At 41.9% G+C, this 18,145-nt stretch overlaps 1 protein-coding gene across 3 annotated transcripts in view; it reads right to left on the bottom strand.

Moving 5' to 3' along the window:
* LOC140690890 (uncharacterized) overlaps nt 1–18,145 on the bottom strand; it is a 44,906-nt gene that overhangs the window by 25,513 nt on the left and 1,248 nt on the right. For all 3 annotated transcript variants that reach the window (XR_012066236.1, XM_072953040.1, XM_072953041.1), the window contains one exon: nt 17,088–17,171. Coding sequence is in view for 2 of the 3 variants with exons in the window: in XM_072953040.1 (XP_072809141.1) it covers nt 17,088–17,171 (84 nt within the window). In the remaining variant the exon portion in view is untranslated. The remainder of the gene's footprint in view (nt 1–17,087; nt 17,172–18,145) is intronic.

Here is an 18,145-nt window from a genome sequence, read left to right on the forward strand (position 1 = left end):
CTGTCCCCGTGAAGTGGCCAAGTGCTGACAGTGAGGAAGGGATGAGGTGCCCGGGGTGGCTGCTGGAGTCCAGTGAGAGGGCCTCACACTAATCCAGGCTGTGGGCCCCAGCCCTGCCCTGCCAGCTGGCCCCAGGAACCCCAACTCCAGGCAAACGCACACAGATCCTAAAACGACCTTCTACCTCTGATCAGAAAAAAGATAAAGTGTGTGCACACACCACCTACCACCACCACACTGACCACACACAAGGGTCCTATAACAATACTTCAGTCTGTGAGCCTCCGAAGTTCCCCTCACTTGCGCTCACCATCATCTAACAGAAAGAAGTCATAAACAGTACGTGTCTGAGTCATTACAGTTCCTCTGGGAACTTGTTCTACATCACGACAAGCCTCAGGAGAACACAAAATTCACAACTGCAGATGGAGTTCTGGCTTAGTAGTTTTCATGGCTAAAAGCTTCCACTGACCACACAAAATTACTGGCTCTACTTTTCTCATTCTGTGCTTTCTACACCAACTGAAATTTCCCTTTACATCTAATCATTTTGGATTTCAATCAGCGGCCTGATAGAGCATTTTGTAGATGAAGTGTGATTGTTCCTACAGGCCGCTGTCTACTGATGGGCATTTTATTCTTTAGACTTAAACAGTACAACTGACTTCCAACCTACGGCTTTCCGTGTAACTGGAGAAAGAACAATAAAGCTTGTGCTGCCGTCACTCCCCAGTGCACTGCCAGACTCACAGCCTGTCCTGCTCACACTCTGACCTCCTCTAGTAAGTGTCTATCCAGAAAAACCAAGCCCAAACACGTGGCCGTGACTCTATATGGTCAGCACGCCCACCTTCTCCATTTTTTCACTCTCAGTTGTCACTACTTCTCTGTTATTTGACCTAGAAATGGCCCTCCTCCTACCCCTACCCTGAGCATATCAAAACAATAACCTAAAAACTTAACTCTTCATGGCACAAACTGTAATCTCACTGCTAGCAGCCATCAGGTTAGCCTATGAGTGAATTAAAAAGGATTAGGATGAATAATTAGTTAAAACAAAAACATTATCTTGACTCATACAATAATTAACTTCACAATTATCAAATGGCATTAGTCTATATTACTATCATTTTGGCATTTACAGTGTCTTCTGTGGATACTAATATGTAAATCACAAAACTCTCATTACTATGCTCAGATGGCACAATATCATCGTTACTCATTACAGCAACTGTCACCACGCTCAGCACCCATTCTGCATCAGCTACCGTAACACCTACTATCAGTGCTCCCCACCTGTGAGGCTGCACCAGGACGATCATTAGCAGCTGTGGGATCCAATGCCTACAGTACTGATTATGTACAAAGTCTTACCCTTCTTCAAGGCTAAAACTCATTATTCCAAACATAGTAATACCATTAACATGATTATCAAAAATTGTATCTTCTGAATTAATATTACACCTTACAGCCTTTTAACCAGCCTTATCAGCTCATTCTTCCTGAATCAACTGAGTGACACTAGCCCTCACTTTTCACTAGCCTTCCTCTCTGTCAGTGTCTCTGCTTGCATTAGCAAGCTGTCTTCTTCCCCCAGCACACGTAGCCAGCCAATTTCATCTATCCCAGGAATCATTAACCCCCAAGACTATATCATGACAATGCTAATCTTACTACAAACATCCTTAGACTTTCACACAACTCATCACATTCTATAATTTAATCAAAACATTAGTCAAAACCCTAATCATTTACTACTCAATGAGAAAATCAGACAAGATGATTAAATTCAGGACTTCATTTCTTATTGTATGTACTATCTGGATCACTTCCACTGGTCACTGCACTAATTTTGATCCAGAATCTTACAGGTTCATTACATTTTATAATAATTCAATGCTAATCTCAGACAGCATCCATTTCTTAATCTGGTGTTTCCCTATGACTGACACGTCTAAGAGCATTTATGGTAAATATGCACCTTTAGGACCTGCTCCTTTGGTTCCAAGAGCATAACTGGAGTTTGCATTCCTGGACCCAGAGCACCTGCAGTCATGCTGCTCACACTAGGCAGCTGGGGCACATCACGCATTATAATTTTCAAGCCCTTGGAAAACCAGACGGCATGTCCTGTCATTGTAACCATCTTTGCGAGGAATAATCACAATGAGCCCCATCTATCTGTGCCAAACAGAGTTACAACCACTCCCCCGCAAGGCCCTCCACCAGCCACACACACTAGGAGCTGTGGGCATCCGTGCGCAGACAGAGTGAGGTCCTAGCAGTGCTCCAGCCCTGACAACCACCCGCGCCTTACGTCATGGTCTGAACCACGCGTCAGGCACCCAGGCACGGGGTCCAGCACTGGGACTATGAGGCCCCTCAGCTGGGTGAAAATCAGAGGGCTTGCTGGAGCGCTGTAAGAAACCGAGACTCTGCTCTTGAAGAGCTGTGCAGAGACTCGCGGACTCCCCGTCACAGCAGGGACACAGCAGGCTGAACACTGCCTGGGGCTCCAGCCGGCTTGCAGGGGTGGCTCAGGCAGGGCCCCCAGACTCCCCTAGGCTTCTGCTCCAGCCCTCCGTGTTCTGATGCTGCTCCCCACTCAGGCGGAGGCTTCCACTGCCAGTGAGAGTGCACACCATGGGAGAAAGTGGCACTGGCCTGGGTGTGGCCCTGCCCCTGAAAAGGCAGTTAGTCACTGCCAGCTAGAGTGTCCCTGCACACGCTGCAGGGAACAGCACTAGCATCAGGGCAGAGCCTGCCACCCCCAGAACTTACTTTCCTGTGCACGCCTGACGGAGTGGGGCCAGCTCAGGGCTGCAGCCCCAATCTCTCTGGTCCCGACCCACCCTCTAGCCAAGGTGTGCACACTGGGGAAAAGGTAAAACAAGCACAGGAGGGCCGCTGCAAGCCCTCAGGGGCCTCAGCTACCTCCCAAACCAAAGCAGAGACTGCCATCTCACCCAGGAGAACCCAACACCACAGAGATCCTGCTCCAGCCCCACGGGACCCTGTGTCACCCCCTGATAGAGCTGGAACAGTCACTGAGCAGAGGAGAAGCCCCTGCTTGAACCTGAAACTGGCTCCAGTTCCTGACTCCAGCCCTGCCGCCCCCATTGCAGGGGCTGCCAGCATTTCCTGAGGGAAGACGGCAGCGCAGGATCACTTCAGGTCCAGCTCTTCCCAACAAGCCCGCCGGGCACAGAAGGCTGCACTGGAGTGCTCTCACACAAGGACACGCCTCTAATCCTGGGACAGGTAACTGTTTCACCTAGTTTCACAGAGGTATATATGCAAGCTAAAATGAGAAGACACAGAAACATGTTTTAAGTAAAAAACATAGTGAAAAGAGAGAAATAATGTGCATGACAAAGAGGTCAAAGCAAATGTAGTAAGAATAACTGCACTGGGAAAAGGAACAGATGAGCACGGAGAATTTTTAAAAAGAACTAGGAAACACAAAAAAGAACCAGTCAGAGAAGAACTGCAGGTCATACAGAAGATCAGGCAACACAGATGACCCATCAGCAATCTGGAAGTTAGAATAATGAGAAACATCCAATCAGAAAAGCAGGAAGAAAAAGCATGTTACCTGAGTCTAAAGGACTTCTGAGACAGCTCAAGCATAGTAACACTCACATTATAGAGGTCCCTGCAGGGAGAGAGAGAAGGGCTGAGAAAACACTGGAAAAAATGATGGCTGAAAACTTCCCTGATCTGAAAAAGCAAACAGGTATCCCAGGCACAGGAATCAGAGTCTCAGACGGGATCAGCTCAAACAAACCAACACCAAGACATGTCATCACTCAGAAAGCAAAACTGAAAGATGACAGAATTCTAAAGGCAGCAAGAGAAGAGGAAAGTGTCACAGAAAAGGAAATCCCTCATGAGCCTATCAGCTGTTTTTACTGCACATGTTTTCAATTTACATATATGCACTGTTCATTGTCTCTAAGAAGGTTTAGAGCTTTAGCTTTTTAACCTTACATAGTTATTATTAAAGGAACAAAGCCAACCACAAAATAAGAATTAATTCAAAAAGACACACACACCCCACTATTAACAGCAGCACTATTTACGACTGCGAAGACACAAAGCACCCCAAGCGCACAACAGACGAACGGACAAAGAGGATGTGCCATATATATGTAACGGAATACAACCCACCCATAAAAGAGAAGGATACTTTGCCATTTGTAGCCTTTCATTCACTTTTTTTCCCCCCTCACTTCAAGAACCAGAATTTTGTAACAGGCATAAACATTTCCATTGCATCAAAAACAACAAAATACCTAGAAATAAACTTAGCCAAGGAGGTTACCTATACTGTGAAAACTGCAAAACACTGATGAAGTAAAATGAAGATGACACAAAGAAATGGAGATACCTTGTGCTCTTGGATTGGAAGCATCAACACTATCAAAATGGCCACACTACCCAAAGCAGTCTATAGATCCTGTGCAACCCCTGTCAAAACACTCACAACAGTTTTCACAGAACTAGAACAAACAATCCCACAATGTATAAGGAACCACAAAAGACCCCGAACAGCCACAGCAATCTTGTGTATGTCCTCCCCCCTCACCTTCTTTTTGTTCTCTTTTCTTGTCGTTTGATGACTAGAGAATGCCGTTTAACATTCCCTATAAAGCTGGCTTGGTGGTGCTGAATCCTTTTAGCTTTTGTTTATCTGTGAAGCTTATGATTTCTCCATCAAATCTGAACAAGAGCCTTGCTGGATAGAGTATTCTTGGCTGTGAATTTTTCTCTTTCATCACTTTAAATATGTCATGCCACTCTCTTCTGGCCTGTAGAGTTTCTGCTGAGAAACCAGCTGACAACCTTATGGGAGCTCCTTTGTGTGTCATTTTGTTGCTTTTCTCTTGCTAATTTTAATATTTTCTCCTCATCCTTGTCAGTTTGATGACCATGTGCCTTGGTGTGTGTTCCTCTCTGGGCTGATCCTGTGTGGTACTCTGCGCTTCCTGGCCTTGGGCGACATTTCCTTTCCCAAGTTGGGGAAGTTTTGGGTTATTATCTCTCCAAAAATTTTCTCAGGTCCTTTCTCTCTTCACTTTCTGGGCCTATTAGAGCACTTCATGATGTCCCAGAGTTCTCTTATACTATCCTCATTTCTTTTCATTCTCTTTTCTTTTTTCTCTGCAGTAGTGATTTCCACTAACCTGTCGTCTAGCTCACTGATCTATTCTTCTGCCGCATTTAGTCTGTTCTTGGTTCCTTCTAGTGTGTTATTCATTTCAGTGATCTTATTCTTCAATTCTGTTTGGGTATTCTTTATATTTTACAACTCTGCTAAAAACTTCATTCTGTGCATCTATACTCCTCTTGAGTTCTCTGAACATCTTCGCCATCATTACTTTAAACTCTCAGATAAATTGCCCATCTCCTCATCATATTTCTTCTTCTGGGATTTTATCTTGTGCCTTGGCCTGGGAGATACTCTTCTGCTGCCTCATTTTGTCTTTCTATTTGTATTTTTATATGTTTCTCAACCTTGGAGAAGTGGCCCTCTGTGGGAGACGACCTATGTGTCTGAGAAGCACACTCCTCTCTTGTCACCCAAGCGCCAGGGTCCGGCCAGTCCCAGTGTAGAATCTGCTTTGTGTTTGTGAGCTCCTTCCACAGGCTGTGGGATTGTTGTTTTCTTATTTCTGGTATCTGCCCCTGCTGGAGGAGGCTGGACTAGAGCCTTATGCAGGTTTCCTGGCAGGAGGAGCCGGGGCCTGCCCACTGCTGGGTGAAGCCTGTTTCTGGACCTCTGGTGGGTAGGGCTGTGTACAGAGGTGTATTTGTCTCAGGAAATCCACTGATGGGTAGGGTTGTGTTCCCACCCAGTATGTTTGGCCTGAGGCTTCCCTACAGGCTGTTGGGTGCGGCTACATTTTGGTGCTAATGATCCAAACAAAATGTCAGCTTCCAGGAAAGCTCATATAGATGAACACGCCCAGAATGTCAGCCACCAGCTTTTACGCCCCCCTGGGTGAGCCACAGCCTTCCCCTATGTCCCCAGGAGACCTTCCAAAGCAAGCAGGCAGGTCTGGTCCAGGTTCCTATGAAATCACTGCCTCTGCCCTTGAACCTGGCACACGTGAGATTGTGTGTATGCTTCCCAAGAGAATGAAGTCTCTGTCTCCCCCAGTCCCAGGGGGCTCCTAGAGCTAAGCCCTGCTGGCCTTCAAAACCAGGTGTCCCGGGGTCTGCTTCTCCTCTCAATGCCGGGACTTCAGGGTGGGAAGCCTGACACGGGGCTTAGAACTCTCACTCCTGTGGGAGGGTCTTTGTGATTTATTCTTCGGCTTGTGGGTAAGCCCACCCCAGGGGGTACGGGCCTAATTATATCGTAAGAATGCCCCTCCTACTATCCTGCTGTGGTTCTCTCTTTATGATTCCAGTTGAAGATCTTTTTTGCTAGGTTCTAGTCTTTTTTTCAATGCTTGTTTAGCAGTCAGTTGTGGTTTCACTGTAGTCACGAGGAGAGGTGAGCTCATGGAAGCCCTTCAGCTGGTTTTCAGCAGTCACTGCAGGCCAGAAGGAACAGCCATGATATATTTAAAGTACTCAAAGGGGGAAAACCTAGAATCTAGGCCACCTACTCAGCAAAGTTATTAATCACAATTGAAAGACAGTTAAAGAGCTTCTCAGATAAGCAAAAACTAAGAGTTCATCAATGCTGAACTGACTTTACAAGAAGTAATAAAAGGTTTTCTTAGCCACTGTGGAAAACAGTATGGAGATTCCTCAAAAGACTAGGCATAGACTTACCATATGACCCAGTCATTCTGCTCCTGGGCACATATCCAGAAGGAACCCTACTTCAGGATGACACCTGCACCCCAATGTTCATAGCAGCACTATTTACAGTAGCCAAGACATGGAAATAGCCTAAATGTGCATCAACAGGTGACTGGATAAAGAAGATGTGGTATATTTATACAATGGAAAACTATTCAGCCATAAAAGTCGACAACATAACGCCATTTGCAGCAACATGGATGTTCCTGGAGAATGTCATTCTAAGTGAAGTAATCCAGAAAGAGAAAGAAAAATACCATATGAGATCGCTCATATGTAGAATCTAAAAAAACAAACAAAACAAAAACATAAAAACAAAACATAAATACAAAACAGAAACAGCCTCATAGACATAGAATATAAACTTGTGGTTGCCAAGGGGTTGGGGGGTGGGAAGAGACAGACTGGGATTTTAAAATGTAGAATAGATAAACAAGATTATACTGTATAGCACAGGGAAATATATACAAGATGTTGTGGTAGCTCACAGTGAAAAAAATGTGACAATGAATATATGTACTTTCATGTATAACTGAAAAATTGTGCTCTATACTGGAACTTGACACAGCACTGTAAAATGACTATTACTCAATAAAAAATGTTAAAAAATAGTAATAAAAGCTTTTCTTTATGTGCAAAAGAACAAGAAATAAGAACTTATGTGAAGGGGGAAGTCCCACTTTAAAGGCAAAAATGAAGCAATGGCTGTCAATCAACCACCTAAATAAGTCACTACAAAGACTAAAAGACAAAAATTGTAAAAAACAAAAACAAAACAAAAAAACTGTAATTACAGTAAACACTTATACAAGGCACATGAGGATGTAAAAAATAAAATCAAAAAGAAAAACAAAACAAAAAAAAGAGGGGGGAGTAAAACAGTAGACCTTTTAGAAATTATACGACCTTAAATTATAATTACTTAACAATCAGATATGCAAAAACAAGTGAGAGAAAACACAAATATAACAATAAAGAAAAATCAACTAACCATAAGGGAAGAGTATAAAACAAGAAGGACAGAGAAGAACTACAAAAACATTCGGCAAGGTGGCAGGATACAACATTAACATGCACAAATCAGTGGCATTTCTTTACACTAACGATGAAATAGGAAAAGAAAGTAAAGAAACAATCCCTTTTAAAATCACATCCAAAACAATAAAATACTTAGGAATAAATCTGACCAAGCAGCTGAAACACTTATATATGGAGAACAACAAAACATTGATTAAAGAAATTAGAGATGACTTAAAGAAATGGAAAGATACCCTATACTTTTGGATTGGAAGAATTAATATTGTTAAAATGGCCATACTGCCCAAGGCAATCTACAGATTTAATGTGATCCCTATCAAGTTACCCAGGACATTTTTTTTTACAAAACTAGAACAAATAATCCTAAAATTTATATAGAATCACAAAAGATGCAGAATTACCAAAGCAGTATTTAAGAAAAATACTGAAGCTGGGGGAATAACCCTCCCAAACGTCAGACAATACTGCAGAGCTACAGTAATAAAAACTGAGGTACTGGCATAAAAACAGACATATGGATCAATAGAACAGAACAGAGAGCCCAGAAATAAACACACAGACCTACAGTAAATTAATCTTTGGCAAAGGAGGCAGGAATATACAATGGAGAAAAGACAGTCTCTTCAGCAAGTGGTGTTGGGAAAACTGGACAGCAGCATGTTAATCAATGAAGTTAGGACACTCCCTCATACCATACACAAAAATAAACTCAAAATGGCTTAAAGATTTAAATATAAGATATGATACCATAAAACTCCTCAAAGAGAACATAGACAAAACATTCTGACATAAATTGTAGCAATGTGTTCTTAGATCAGTCTCCCAAGGCAAGAAATAAAAGCACAAAAAACAGATGGGACCTAATCAAACTTACAAGCTTTTCTGCATAGGAAAGCAAACCATAAAGAAATGAAAAGATAAACTACGAAACTGAAGAAAATATTTTCAATCAATGTGACCAAAAAAGTCTTAATTTCCAAAATATACAAATAGCACATAAAACTCAATAACAACAACAAAACAGATGACCCAAACCCCCAAACAGGCTGAAGACCTAAACAGTCATTTCTCCAAAGAAAACTACAAATGGCCAACAGGCACATGACATGAAAAGATGGTCAACATTGGCAATTATTAGAGAGATTCACATCAAAACTACAATGAGGCATCACCTCACATGAGTCAGAATGGCCATCATCAAAATGCCTACAAGTAAGAAATGCTGGAGACAATGGGCAAAGGGAACCCTCCTACACTGTCAGTGGGACTGCATCTTGGTACAACCACTATGAAAAACAGTATGGAAATTCCTTAAAAAACTAAAAATAAAGCTACCATGTGATCCAGCAATTCCATTCTTGGGCTTATCAAGAGAAAACACTAAATTAAAAAGATACATGCCTCCCAAAGTTCAAGCAGCATTATTTCCAATAGCCAAGACATGGAAATAACCTAAATGACCCTTGTCAAATAAATGGATAAAGAAGAAGTGTTTTATATATACATATATTTTATACATACACACACTAGAATACTATTCAGCCATGAAAAAGAATAAAATGATACTATTTGCAGCAACATGCATGGACCTAGAGATTATACTAACTTGGTTAGAGAAAGACAAACACCGTATGATACCATTTCTATGTTGAATTTAAAATATGCCACAAGTGAACTTATTTACAAAACAGAAGCAGACTCACAGACATAAAAGACAAACTTATGATTACCAAGTGGAAAGCAGGCAGGGGAATAAATTAGACATTTGGGATGAGAAGATACAAACTACTATAGATACAAATTATCACATATGAAATAAATAAAAAAACAAGGTCCTACTGCATAGCACAGGGAAATTTTTTCAATATCCTGTAATAAACCATAATGAAAAAGTATGAAAAGGAATATATATATATATATATATATAAAACTAAGGGACTATGCTGTATATATTCAAACAAAATATTATTACATGAGTTAAGCCATTATGTAAACATAACAGAATAATAGTAGACTATATTAGAAAATGCAATACTGGTTAAGATTCAAAAATAAATATAAATTAGCAGAAAAGCACAATGAGACTATAATGATTAACTAGGATAAATGTAAAAAGGTATTTAATAAAATTCATTGACTAGTCATGAAAGTAACTCTTAGCAAAACTGTAAAACAGCAACTTCCATTACAAAGTGAAAACAACCACAACAATATGGCCTTGGCTTGGTAACAGACACATGTATCAATCAATGGAACAGAATAAAGCTCATAAATAAACCCATGCACATATCATGAATAATTTATGACAAGGGAGCCAAGATATACAATGGGGAAAGGACAATTTCTTCACTCAACGGTTTGGGGAATCCTGTATAGTACATGCCCAAGAATGAAAATGGACCCCTATCTTGACAAAAGTCAACTCAAAATACACGAAGGACTTGAATGTAAGACCTGAAACCATAAAAGTACTGTTAAGAAATCATAGGCAGGAAGCTCCTTGACATCAATCTTGGTGGTACATTTTTGGATTTGACACCAAAAGCAAAGGAAACAAAATTAAAAATAAGCAAGTAGGATTACATCAAGCGTCCAAGCTTCCACACAGGAAAGGAAATTAACCATAGAATGCAAAGGTACCTTACTGAATGGGAGAAAAGAACTGTAAATAATAAAACTGAAAGGGGCTGATATGCGAAGTATATAAAGAATTCCTACAACTCAGTAACAACAACACAGAAACCCCAATCTGATTAAAACATGAAAAGGACCAGTATCACTAGTCATCAGGGAAACAGAAATCAATACCACAACAAGGTATCACCTCACATGTGTTAGGATGGCTATTATCAAAAAGACAAGACATAAACAAGTGCTGGCAAGACACAGAGAAAAGGGAAACCTGGGACTGCCGGGAACGTAAATTAGTGGAGCCACAGTGTAAAACAATATGGAAGTTCCCCCAAATATTAAAAAATAGGGCTACTGTATGATCCAGCAATCCCACTCTTATTTATCTGAAAGAAATGAAAACACAAATTTGAGAGATCTGCATGCCCATCTTCACTGTAGCACTAATTACAATAATCAAGACACGGAAACAACTGAAGTGTCCATCACTGGATGAATGGACAAAGAAAGTCTGGCACGCATTGCATGCATATATCTAACAAAATACCACTAAGTCATTAAAAAGAATGAAATCTTGCTATTTGTGTCAACGTGGATTGGCCCTGAGAGCGTTATGATAAATGAAATAAATCAGACAGATAAACATGCATGATTTCACTTACAGGTGGAAACTAAAATAAGACAAAACCACAAAGGAGCTCATAGATCCTGAGAACAGACTAGTGGATGCAAGGTGTGGCAAGGAGGAGGGGGCAACACTGCTGAACAGGGTCAAAGGATACAAACTTCCATTTACAAAATAAGTAACACAGGGTCATGACACATACACAACATGGTGACTAAGTAACACTAACACCCAAAACATCTGATGTTACTAACAGAGTAGAGTCTTAGCACAAAAAAAGCATGTGAATATAAATAATGAAAGTTAGCTAAACTTACTGTAGTAATCATTTCATTATATATATAAAAATACCAAGTCATTATGTTGTTTACCCTAACCTAATATATAGTTATATGTCTACTGTATCTCAATATAAAGCAAACAAGAGCACTGTGCAATTTGGGATAATGTGAAAATTTAACGACGACAGTAATAATAGTAACCCTGGACACTTCCTTTGGTGATCATTATACTACGGGTTTAATTCATTTTATCTTACTCACAAGACAATCAACTGTAAAAAGACCTGTATCACAGATAATTTTATAGAGAATGAAACCGTGGCTTGGAGAAGTTAAGCAATGTTCCCAAGACAGCCAGTGGCAGAGCCAGGACTCAGACCCGTCTTTCAAGTAGCTAAAACTTGAAACCAGAGCAAAAGTACAGACTGATTTTCACCCTACTAGACCACATCTTACTACCTAATCACTTCTGGTCCTGGCCACTTCAAGTCTCTGAACTTCAATTTTCAGTTATATATAAAACTGAAGAGTATGAAAACCTGCGTTTCCTATCCTGCAAAATTGTATTGAGAAAGAACAGGGTTAACGATGCTTTGAAAACTGTAATAAGATGAATAAATACAAGGAAGACAGGCAGTGGTCACAGCACAGTGGGAGCATAGGCCACAGAAGCCACAGTAACAGCATCAACACAAGTTCGCTCTGGTCTCTGCACAAGATAAAATGCAGACACTCCATTGTTCTTAGGCATCTTCCTGCTAAATAAAAATAGCTAAATGAAGCTTAAATGAAGAACAGCACATCCAGAATCAGCTCATTAGAAGTGTTGAGGGTTTGATACACGTGTTTGTTTTGTTTTGCTACATAAAGGAAGGCTGCTATCATTAACTCTGAGCAACTAATTGTGGTTCTGTAAGAAAATATATTTTGGGCCCTATTCTTGCAATTCCTGGAGTTGGTGAGGAAGGCAGGGGTGGCAGGGACGGGCTTACTCTATTGCACAGTAACATGTGTCCGCACTAACACCCCATCCTGATGAGTCAGTGCAAACACTTTAGGATGAGCAACGTGAAAATAAAGAGAAGGCATCCTGCACCAGGCATTAATTTTCAAGACTCCAGGTGCCCAAGTACAGGAATCACACATTCAGCAGTCCCAGAAAATGCAAACAGCACGGGAGAGGAACACAAAAAGACAGCAAAGTTTTTGCCTTTTGTTCAGAAACAAAAGTGACAATTCCATTCCCCTTTACAGAAATCTGCAACTGTGCAGGCAGGTCCTGTAGGCAGTTGCAATTACCCAGGTGCTTCAGCTGTAGTTACTCCTCCCTCTGAGGTACAAGATCTCTAATAAAGACTGCCATCTTTATTGCTTTACCAACAGAAATTCCATTCACAGTATTGTTCAAATTCTTTGGAAGGAAATAGACTGAAAACTGTTTTCTTACTAGACAGGAATGCAAAGTGACATCAGAGGAAGTAAATACAAAAACTGATCCAACGTGAGTGAGCACGATGAGTCCAATAATATTTAGAATCAAGACAAGAAGAAACACACTCAGAGAAGCATGAACCAGAAAGAAAATAAAAGGAAAGAAAGCAACCTCCTGAATCTGATCATCTAAGTGAACTGATAATGGAAAAAAAAAGAACAAATCTGACTCCACATTAGATCTGTTACTTTGGCTTTAACCCTGTGCTGTTTCCTAGACTTAGTCTTGCCAGCTTTGCAGCTTTTGCAAAACAATGTTGCCAGTAGCCTGAATTATACAGGAGAGCCTGTTTCCAAGGCTCTGACCTTTAAGGATATTAACACATTTTCATTCATATAAAGATAACAAGTTGCAATACAGACAATAACATTTGTTTGGTTGGAGGTTTACAGAGACACCATGATCTGATCCACATGGACAGCTACAAGAACACAGGATTCCAAGAACAAAGAATTTCTACACCAACAAGTTTGCAAGAACCAAGCATTCCCCTTCCCCTTTTTAGTAGAAAAGGAGCCTGAATTCTGACTTGGAGAAGATGGTTCTCCAGGACATCAGTCTGCCATCTTCTGGGTCAGCCAGCTTTCTCAAGTTGCTATTCCTTGTCCCAACAACTTGTCTCCTGATTTACTGGCCTGTCATGCAGTGAGCAGAATGAGTCTGGACTCAGTACAGTAACAAACAATACAACTAGTGTGCAAATATTGAAAGAAATTTCTCTGTAAACAGACCAGATGCCAGCTTTCACACCTTCTATTAGAGATACTGTACTGAAGACACTGTCAGGATAATAATGCAGTAACAGCAGCAGCAAAACAGGAGACATAAAGATCAAATTTTAAGCAAGAAAACTGTCGTGTGTGCATGGCATTATTATATGCATGGAAAATCCACCATAATCCAAAGACATTCACAATTAGGAAGTGAATTAAGGCATGGTTACTGGATTGAGGATCAGTATATAAAATCAACTGTATTCTGCATGAGCAAGAAACAAACAAAATTAAATTAACCTGCAAACACCAGACCAGGAAGTGTATCCACAGGAGAAAAGACCCAATACAAGATTAACTTTTACCACATTTAAAAAAATGCCTCAGGCCTCATGGGGCTGGCCTGGCCACCCTGTAGGGGCTGTGAGGTCTCCCCAGCCAGGCTGGGTCCAGCCCAGGCTGTGAGGCGCTGTGCACAGGCCAGCAGGGGCCCAATATCGGCCTCCCTGTGCAGCTGGCACTCGCGCACCACACTGCCCCTGGTCAGATGTCCAGTGGCTCCGGGTAACAAATTTTAAAATAAGTCTTCAAATCAATGTAAGAAAACACAAAGAACCAACAGGGAAGTAGCAGGCACTATGAAGAAAAATAAGCCCAGGAGGCTGACAGACCTCCTGAAAGGCAACTCACCTGAGGCAGGGCCAGGTGAGAGGACCCCAGCAGGACCCCAGGACAGGAGGCCAGGAGGGAGGACCACCAGGGAGTAGACAGTGATGTATCCTGAAAAATTGTGCTCTACACTGGAATTTGACACAACATTGTAAAATGACTATAACTCAATAAGAAAATGTTTTTTAAAAAAAGGCCCAACCAAAAACAAACCAACAAACACTAGTCTTCATTGTTTAGAATGCCACCACTTTGTTGGAAATTGTCTCAGAAACAGGGTAAGGACTAATACTAACGCTTCGAATAGCCTTCATTGAATAACACTCACCTAAAACTCGGCAGAATCTTCCCAACAACGTAAAATAAGGACTCTGGGCTAAAAGCAGCCTGGCTACCTTGAAATAAAACACACAGTGTCTTTCTAAACTTTTTCACCAAAGACCTGGAAAAGTGGCAGGGATGATGGGACTCTTAGCATTTAGTGAGAGGCTACTATTTCAATACACAATGTTCAATTGTCTAAAATTCAAACAAATGAAGACATAAAAAGGGTGTGGTCTCTTCTGAACTAAGTCTAAGAGTTAAGAGCATCTCAAAACCGCACATAAACAGCAGTAATTACTGACAAAACTAGTTTTTTAACACATAGCGAACTCTGAGTTTGCCAAGTACTGTCATACTTGTAGAATAAAGCAATGGGTAAGTTACAAATCAATTAGTTAAGAATGTTCATTTCAAAAAAACTTAAAATGAGGAACAGAATCTCTTTCTCCATCTCCTGCATTTTTTCTTCTTAGCCCTCACTAGGAGCACTTCCCAGACCTCAGTGTTGACCATCTGCTCATCCCTGCCTCACAGAGTTCGTCTGGACTCAAGGATCAACACTCAAGTCTATACCAATGACTCTCAAAGCCAAATATGAAAGCCAGATTTTTTCGTGACTGCTTTGATTCAGGTGTCTCCCAGTTCCAACACAAATTCTCTACTGCTTTTCCTCTTATCTCTTGAGACGCAGTGTGCACTACACCTGCTGTCTGCATCCTCCCTGCTGTCCCTCTATATCCGATCGCCCCTTCTCTCACAGGAATACAACTTCCACTTTCTCCTTTGAGTGTGTCCAACTTCTGAGAAATTTCCTTAAAGAGAAAGGGTAGTCCTTGTTAAGCCCTTCTTCTTCCAGCTAGAATGAGGACAAAATGCTGGTGGCTCCAGCGTCACCCTGGACTCTGTGGATGAGAGCCTCACCCCAGGGAGGGTGCAGCAGAAAGCCAGGAGCCTGATGGTCGTGTGAACTAAACCTAGATGGATAACCTCCAACTCGACATGAGAAAATAAACCACGAATGTTCAAGTCACTGTCAGTCTTGGTTTTCTGTGCACGGAGGTAAACTGATAAATGTCCTCCACTTCAGACCATGTCTGTCACTACAGCTGCCATACTCACGGACACCTGCCTGATGCCTCCGAGGATCTCGGTATCTTCCTTCTCAACCCTTGTCATCCAACAGGTTCCTACTTTTTACTTCCTAGTCCCTGAACCCTCTTCCTGTGTTTGAGGAGCCCCACCTGAAGAGTCTTGTGGGAGTCCGAGCCTGCCTCCCACTATGGAAGCTGAAAAGGCCAAATACTTGCTTTCTCAGCACCCCTGGCAGCCAGGACTCAGGCACATGGCCTAAGTTCGGCCTCTGTGAAGCAGGAGCTAGTGATGCAAAGAAGCCGAGACAGTGCCAAACCTTCCTGGTGGCCAAGAGCACCATCAGGAGGGCAGGGACAGCAGCACCCAGCCGGCACTCAACTCCAACCGTGCGGACAGTGGGAACTCCACTGTGGCCCTGGGCAGGGGTCCTGATGAGACATCCTTATGCAGGCCTGGACTCCAGACCCGATTGTCTACCCATCCAGTAACGGTGAGCTCACCAACACACTTTCAGGACATTCCTTTCCTGCCAAAATGGTCAGAGGCAACTTCTGCAATGTGTAACTACACCCTAAATGACACTAACACATCAAGTGCTACTAATTCTTCCCGAACTTCTGTGCACATGTAGTTCTTCCTTGTCATTTTACCGTTTCCTCTAACCAGTTACTCTAAAGCGTGAAGCTTCCTTGAACACAGGCACGTTCCAGCTCATCCACATGCTGCTACCAAAGTAAGCTCCTGACACAGCGCTTCCAGTGAAATCACGCCCTCCTGCGCCCGTGCCTGGCGTGGAGGTTCCCGCCCAGCCTGGCCTGCTGCACGCTCCGTGCTGCACACTGTTCTAGCACGGTCTTCTATTCTCCCTCAGCCGTCAAGACTTTCACAATATGATACATCTTTAAACCCAAATGAGAACATGGCTGCACTGGATTTGAATGCATATTGGTTTGGTTCTCAGTAATCACTTGTCAATTTTTTCCCTTCCATTTCAACTAAAAATTGACTGTACTGCCTCCAAAAGTAATTTGATAACTACAAATTAATTTAATTATCCAAGACCAGTTTACCTCTAACCCTATCAGACAAACCAGTTCACAAAGCCTAATGACACTCGTGCTGGTCTACACCCAGAACTGTATTTCATACACACGTCACTTTTAGAATGTCCAAATCCACAGACTCAGCAGGCAGACAGAGTACTAAATTTATCCTGCCTATTAGGTAAATACACATAAAAGAATTCCAATAATTATTAAGACTGCCACCTAGGTACTTAAATGCAATTTTTAGTTTTTTTTTTTTAAATGCATGTGCCTATTAACTCACATAATGCAACGGAAATCACCAGTAAGGGTCACTTGCTCAGTAGCTCAAAGCCAGAAAGGACACATTCTTAGACTCACACGTTGTTGTCCCCCCGGCTCCTGGTGTGGCACGTCTGCCTTCCTGCTGTCTCCCCATTCCTTGACTCCACGGCCGGCAGTTCTCTGAAATAACAGCAAAACTGCTCAATGTTACTACTGTAAAAGGAAGGGAAGAAATTGTTTTTTTTTAAAGTACTAAGGCGGTGAAGAAATTACTCTGAGACCTGCGTATGGACTTCGAAAATGTCATCTTTCAGTTTCTCATTAAAACTATACTCAGTGCAATCTCTTACACTGAGTTTCTTCATTAAGTCTCCTCATTTACTCCAAGAAAACAATACAAGCAGATAAGTTTGCAGAAATAAGCAAAGACCTCAGAGCAAAACCTCTGTTCAAAAAATCCCCAATCCTCTCTCTGCCCTGCGCCCATCCCCCACCACATACACAATCTATAGATTGCGATCATTTCCTTTCAGGGTGTTTGCTCCCAAGTGTTCAATAATTTCCTCAAAATAAAAACGAATCATGAAACCAACCACACTGTTTAAATACGCCCCACAGAGTCACATGGAGAATTCAGCAGTGACTAGAATTTCCTCCTTGAGCAAGACTAGACAAGCCGAGGTCAGTGCCTTTAAGGAGAGATCGAACATGGCTTCTGCTCATCTTACATTTTCAAGATCTTCTAAATCTCTGACCTTATGATCATACTTAAGAATCAATAATTGAACTAGGTTCTCTGAACAAGGTTCCTTATAGCCCAGGAGTCTGCAAACTGTGGCCCACAGGACAAATCTGGCCCTGGACCAATGAGCTTTTATTTTTAAAGTGGCTTTTATATTTCTGAAGGGTTGTGTAAAAGGGAGGGGTTGCTGAAGGGAGGAGACTGGATGTGGTAAAGATTAAAAAGATGTATTTAATCTGGCCTTTTACAGAAGTTTGCTGGCCTGTGCTCAAGCCTATTCGAGAAGCAACTGGAACCAAATAATAACAACAGCTAGCAGTTATTTGCTGCCAGGCACTGTTCCAAGCACTTTGTACAAACTGTGTAATAGCTTCCCAACCACCCTGTGAGGTTCACTACTATCCCCCATTCC

The sequence above is a fragment of the Vicugna pacos genome, chromosome 32 (assembly GCF_048564905.1).
Source record: "Vicugna pacos chromosome 32, VicPac4, whole genome shotgun sequence".
Taxonomy (NCBI): Eukaryota; Metazoa; Chordata; class Mammalia; order Artiodactyla; family Camelidae; genus Vicugna; species Vicugna pacos.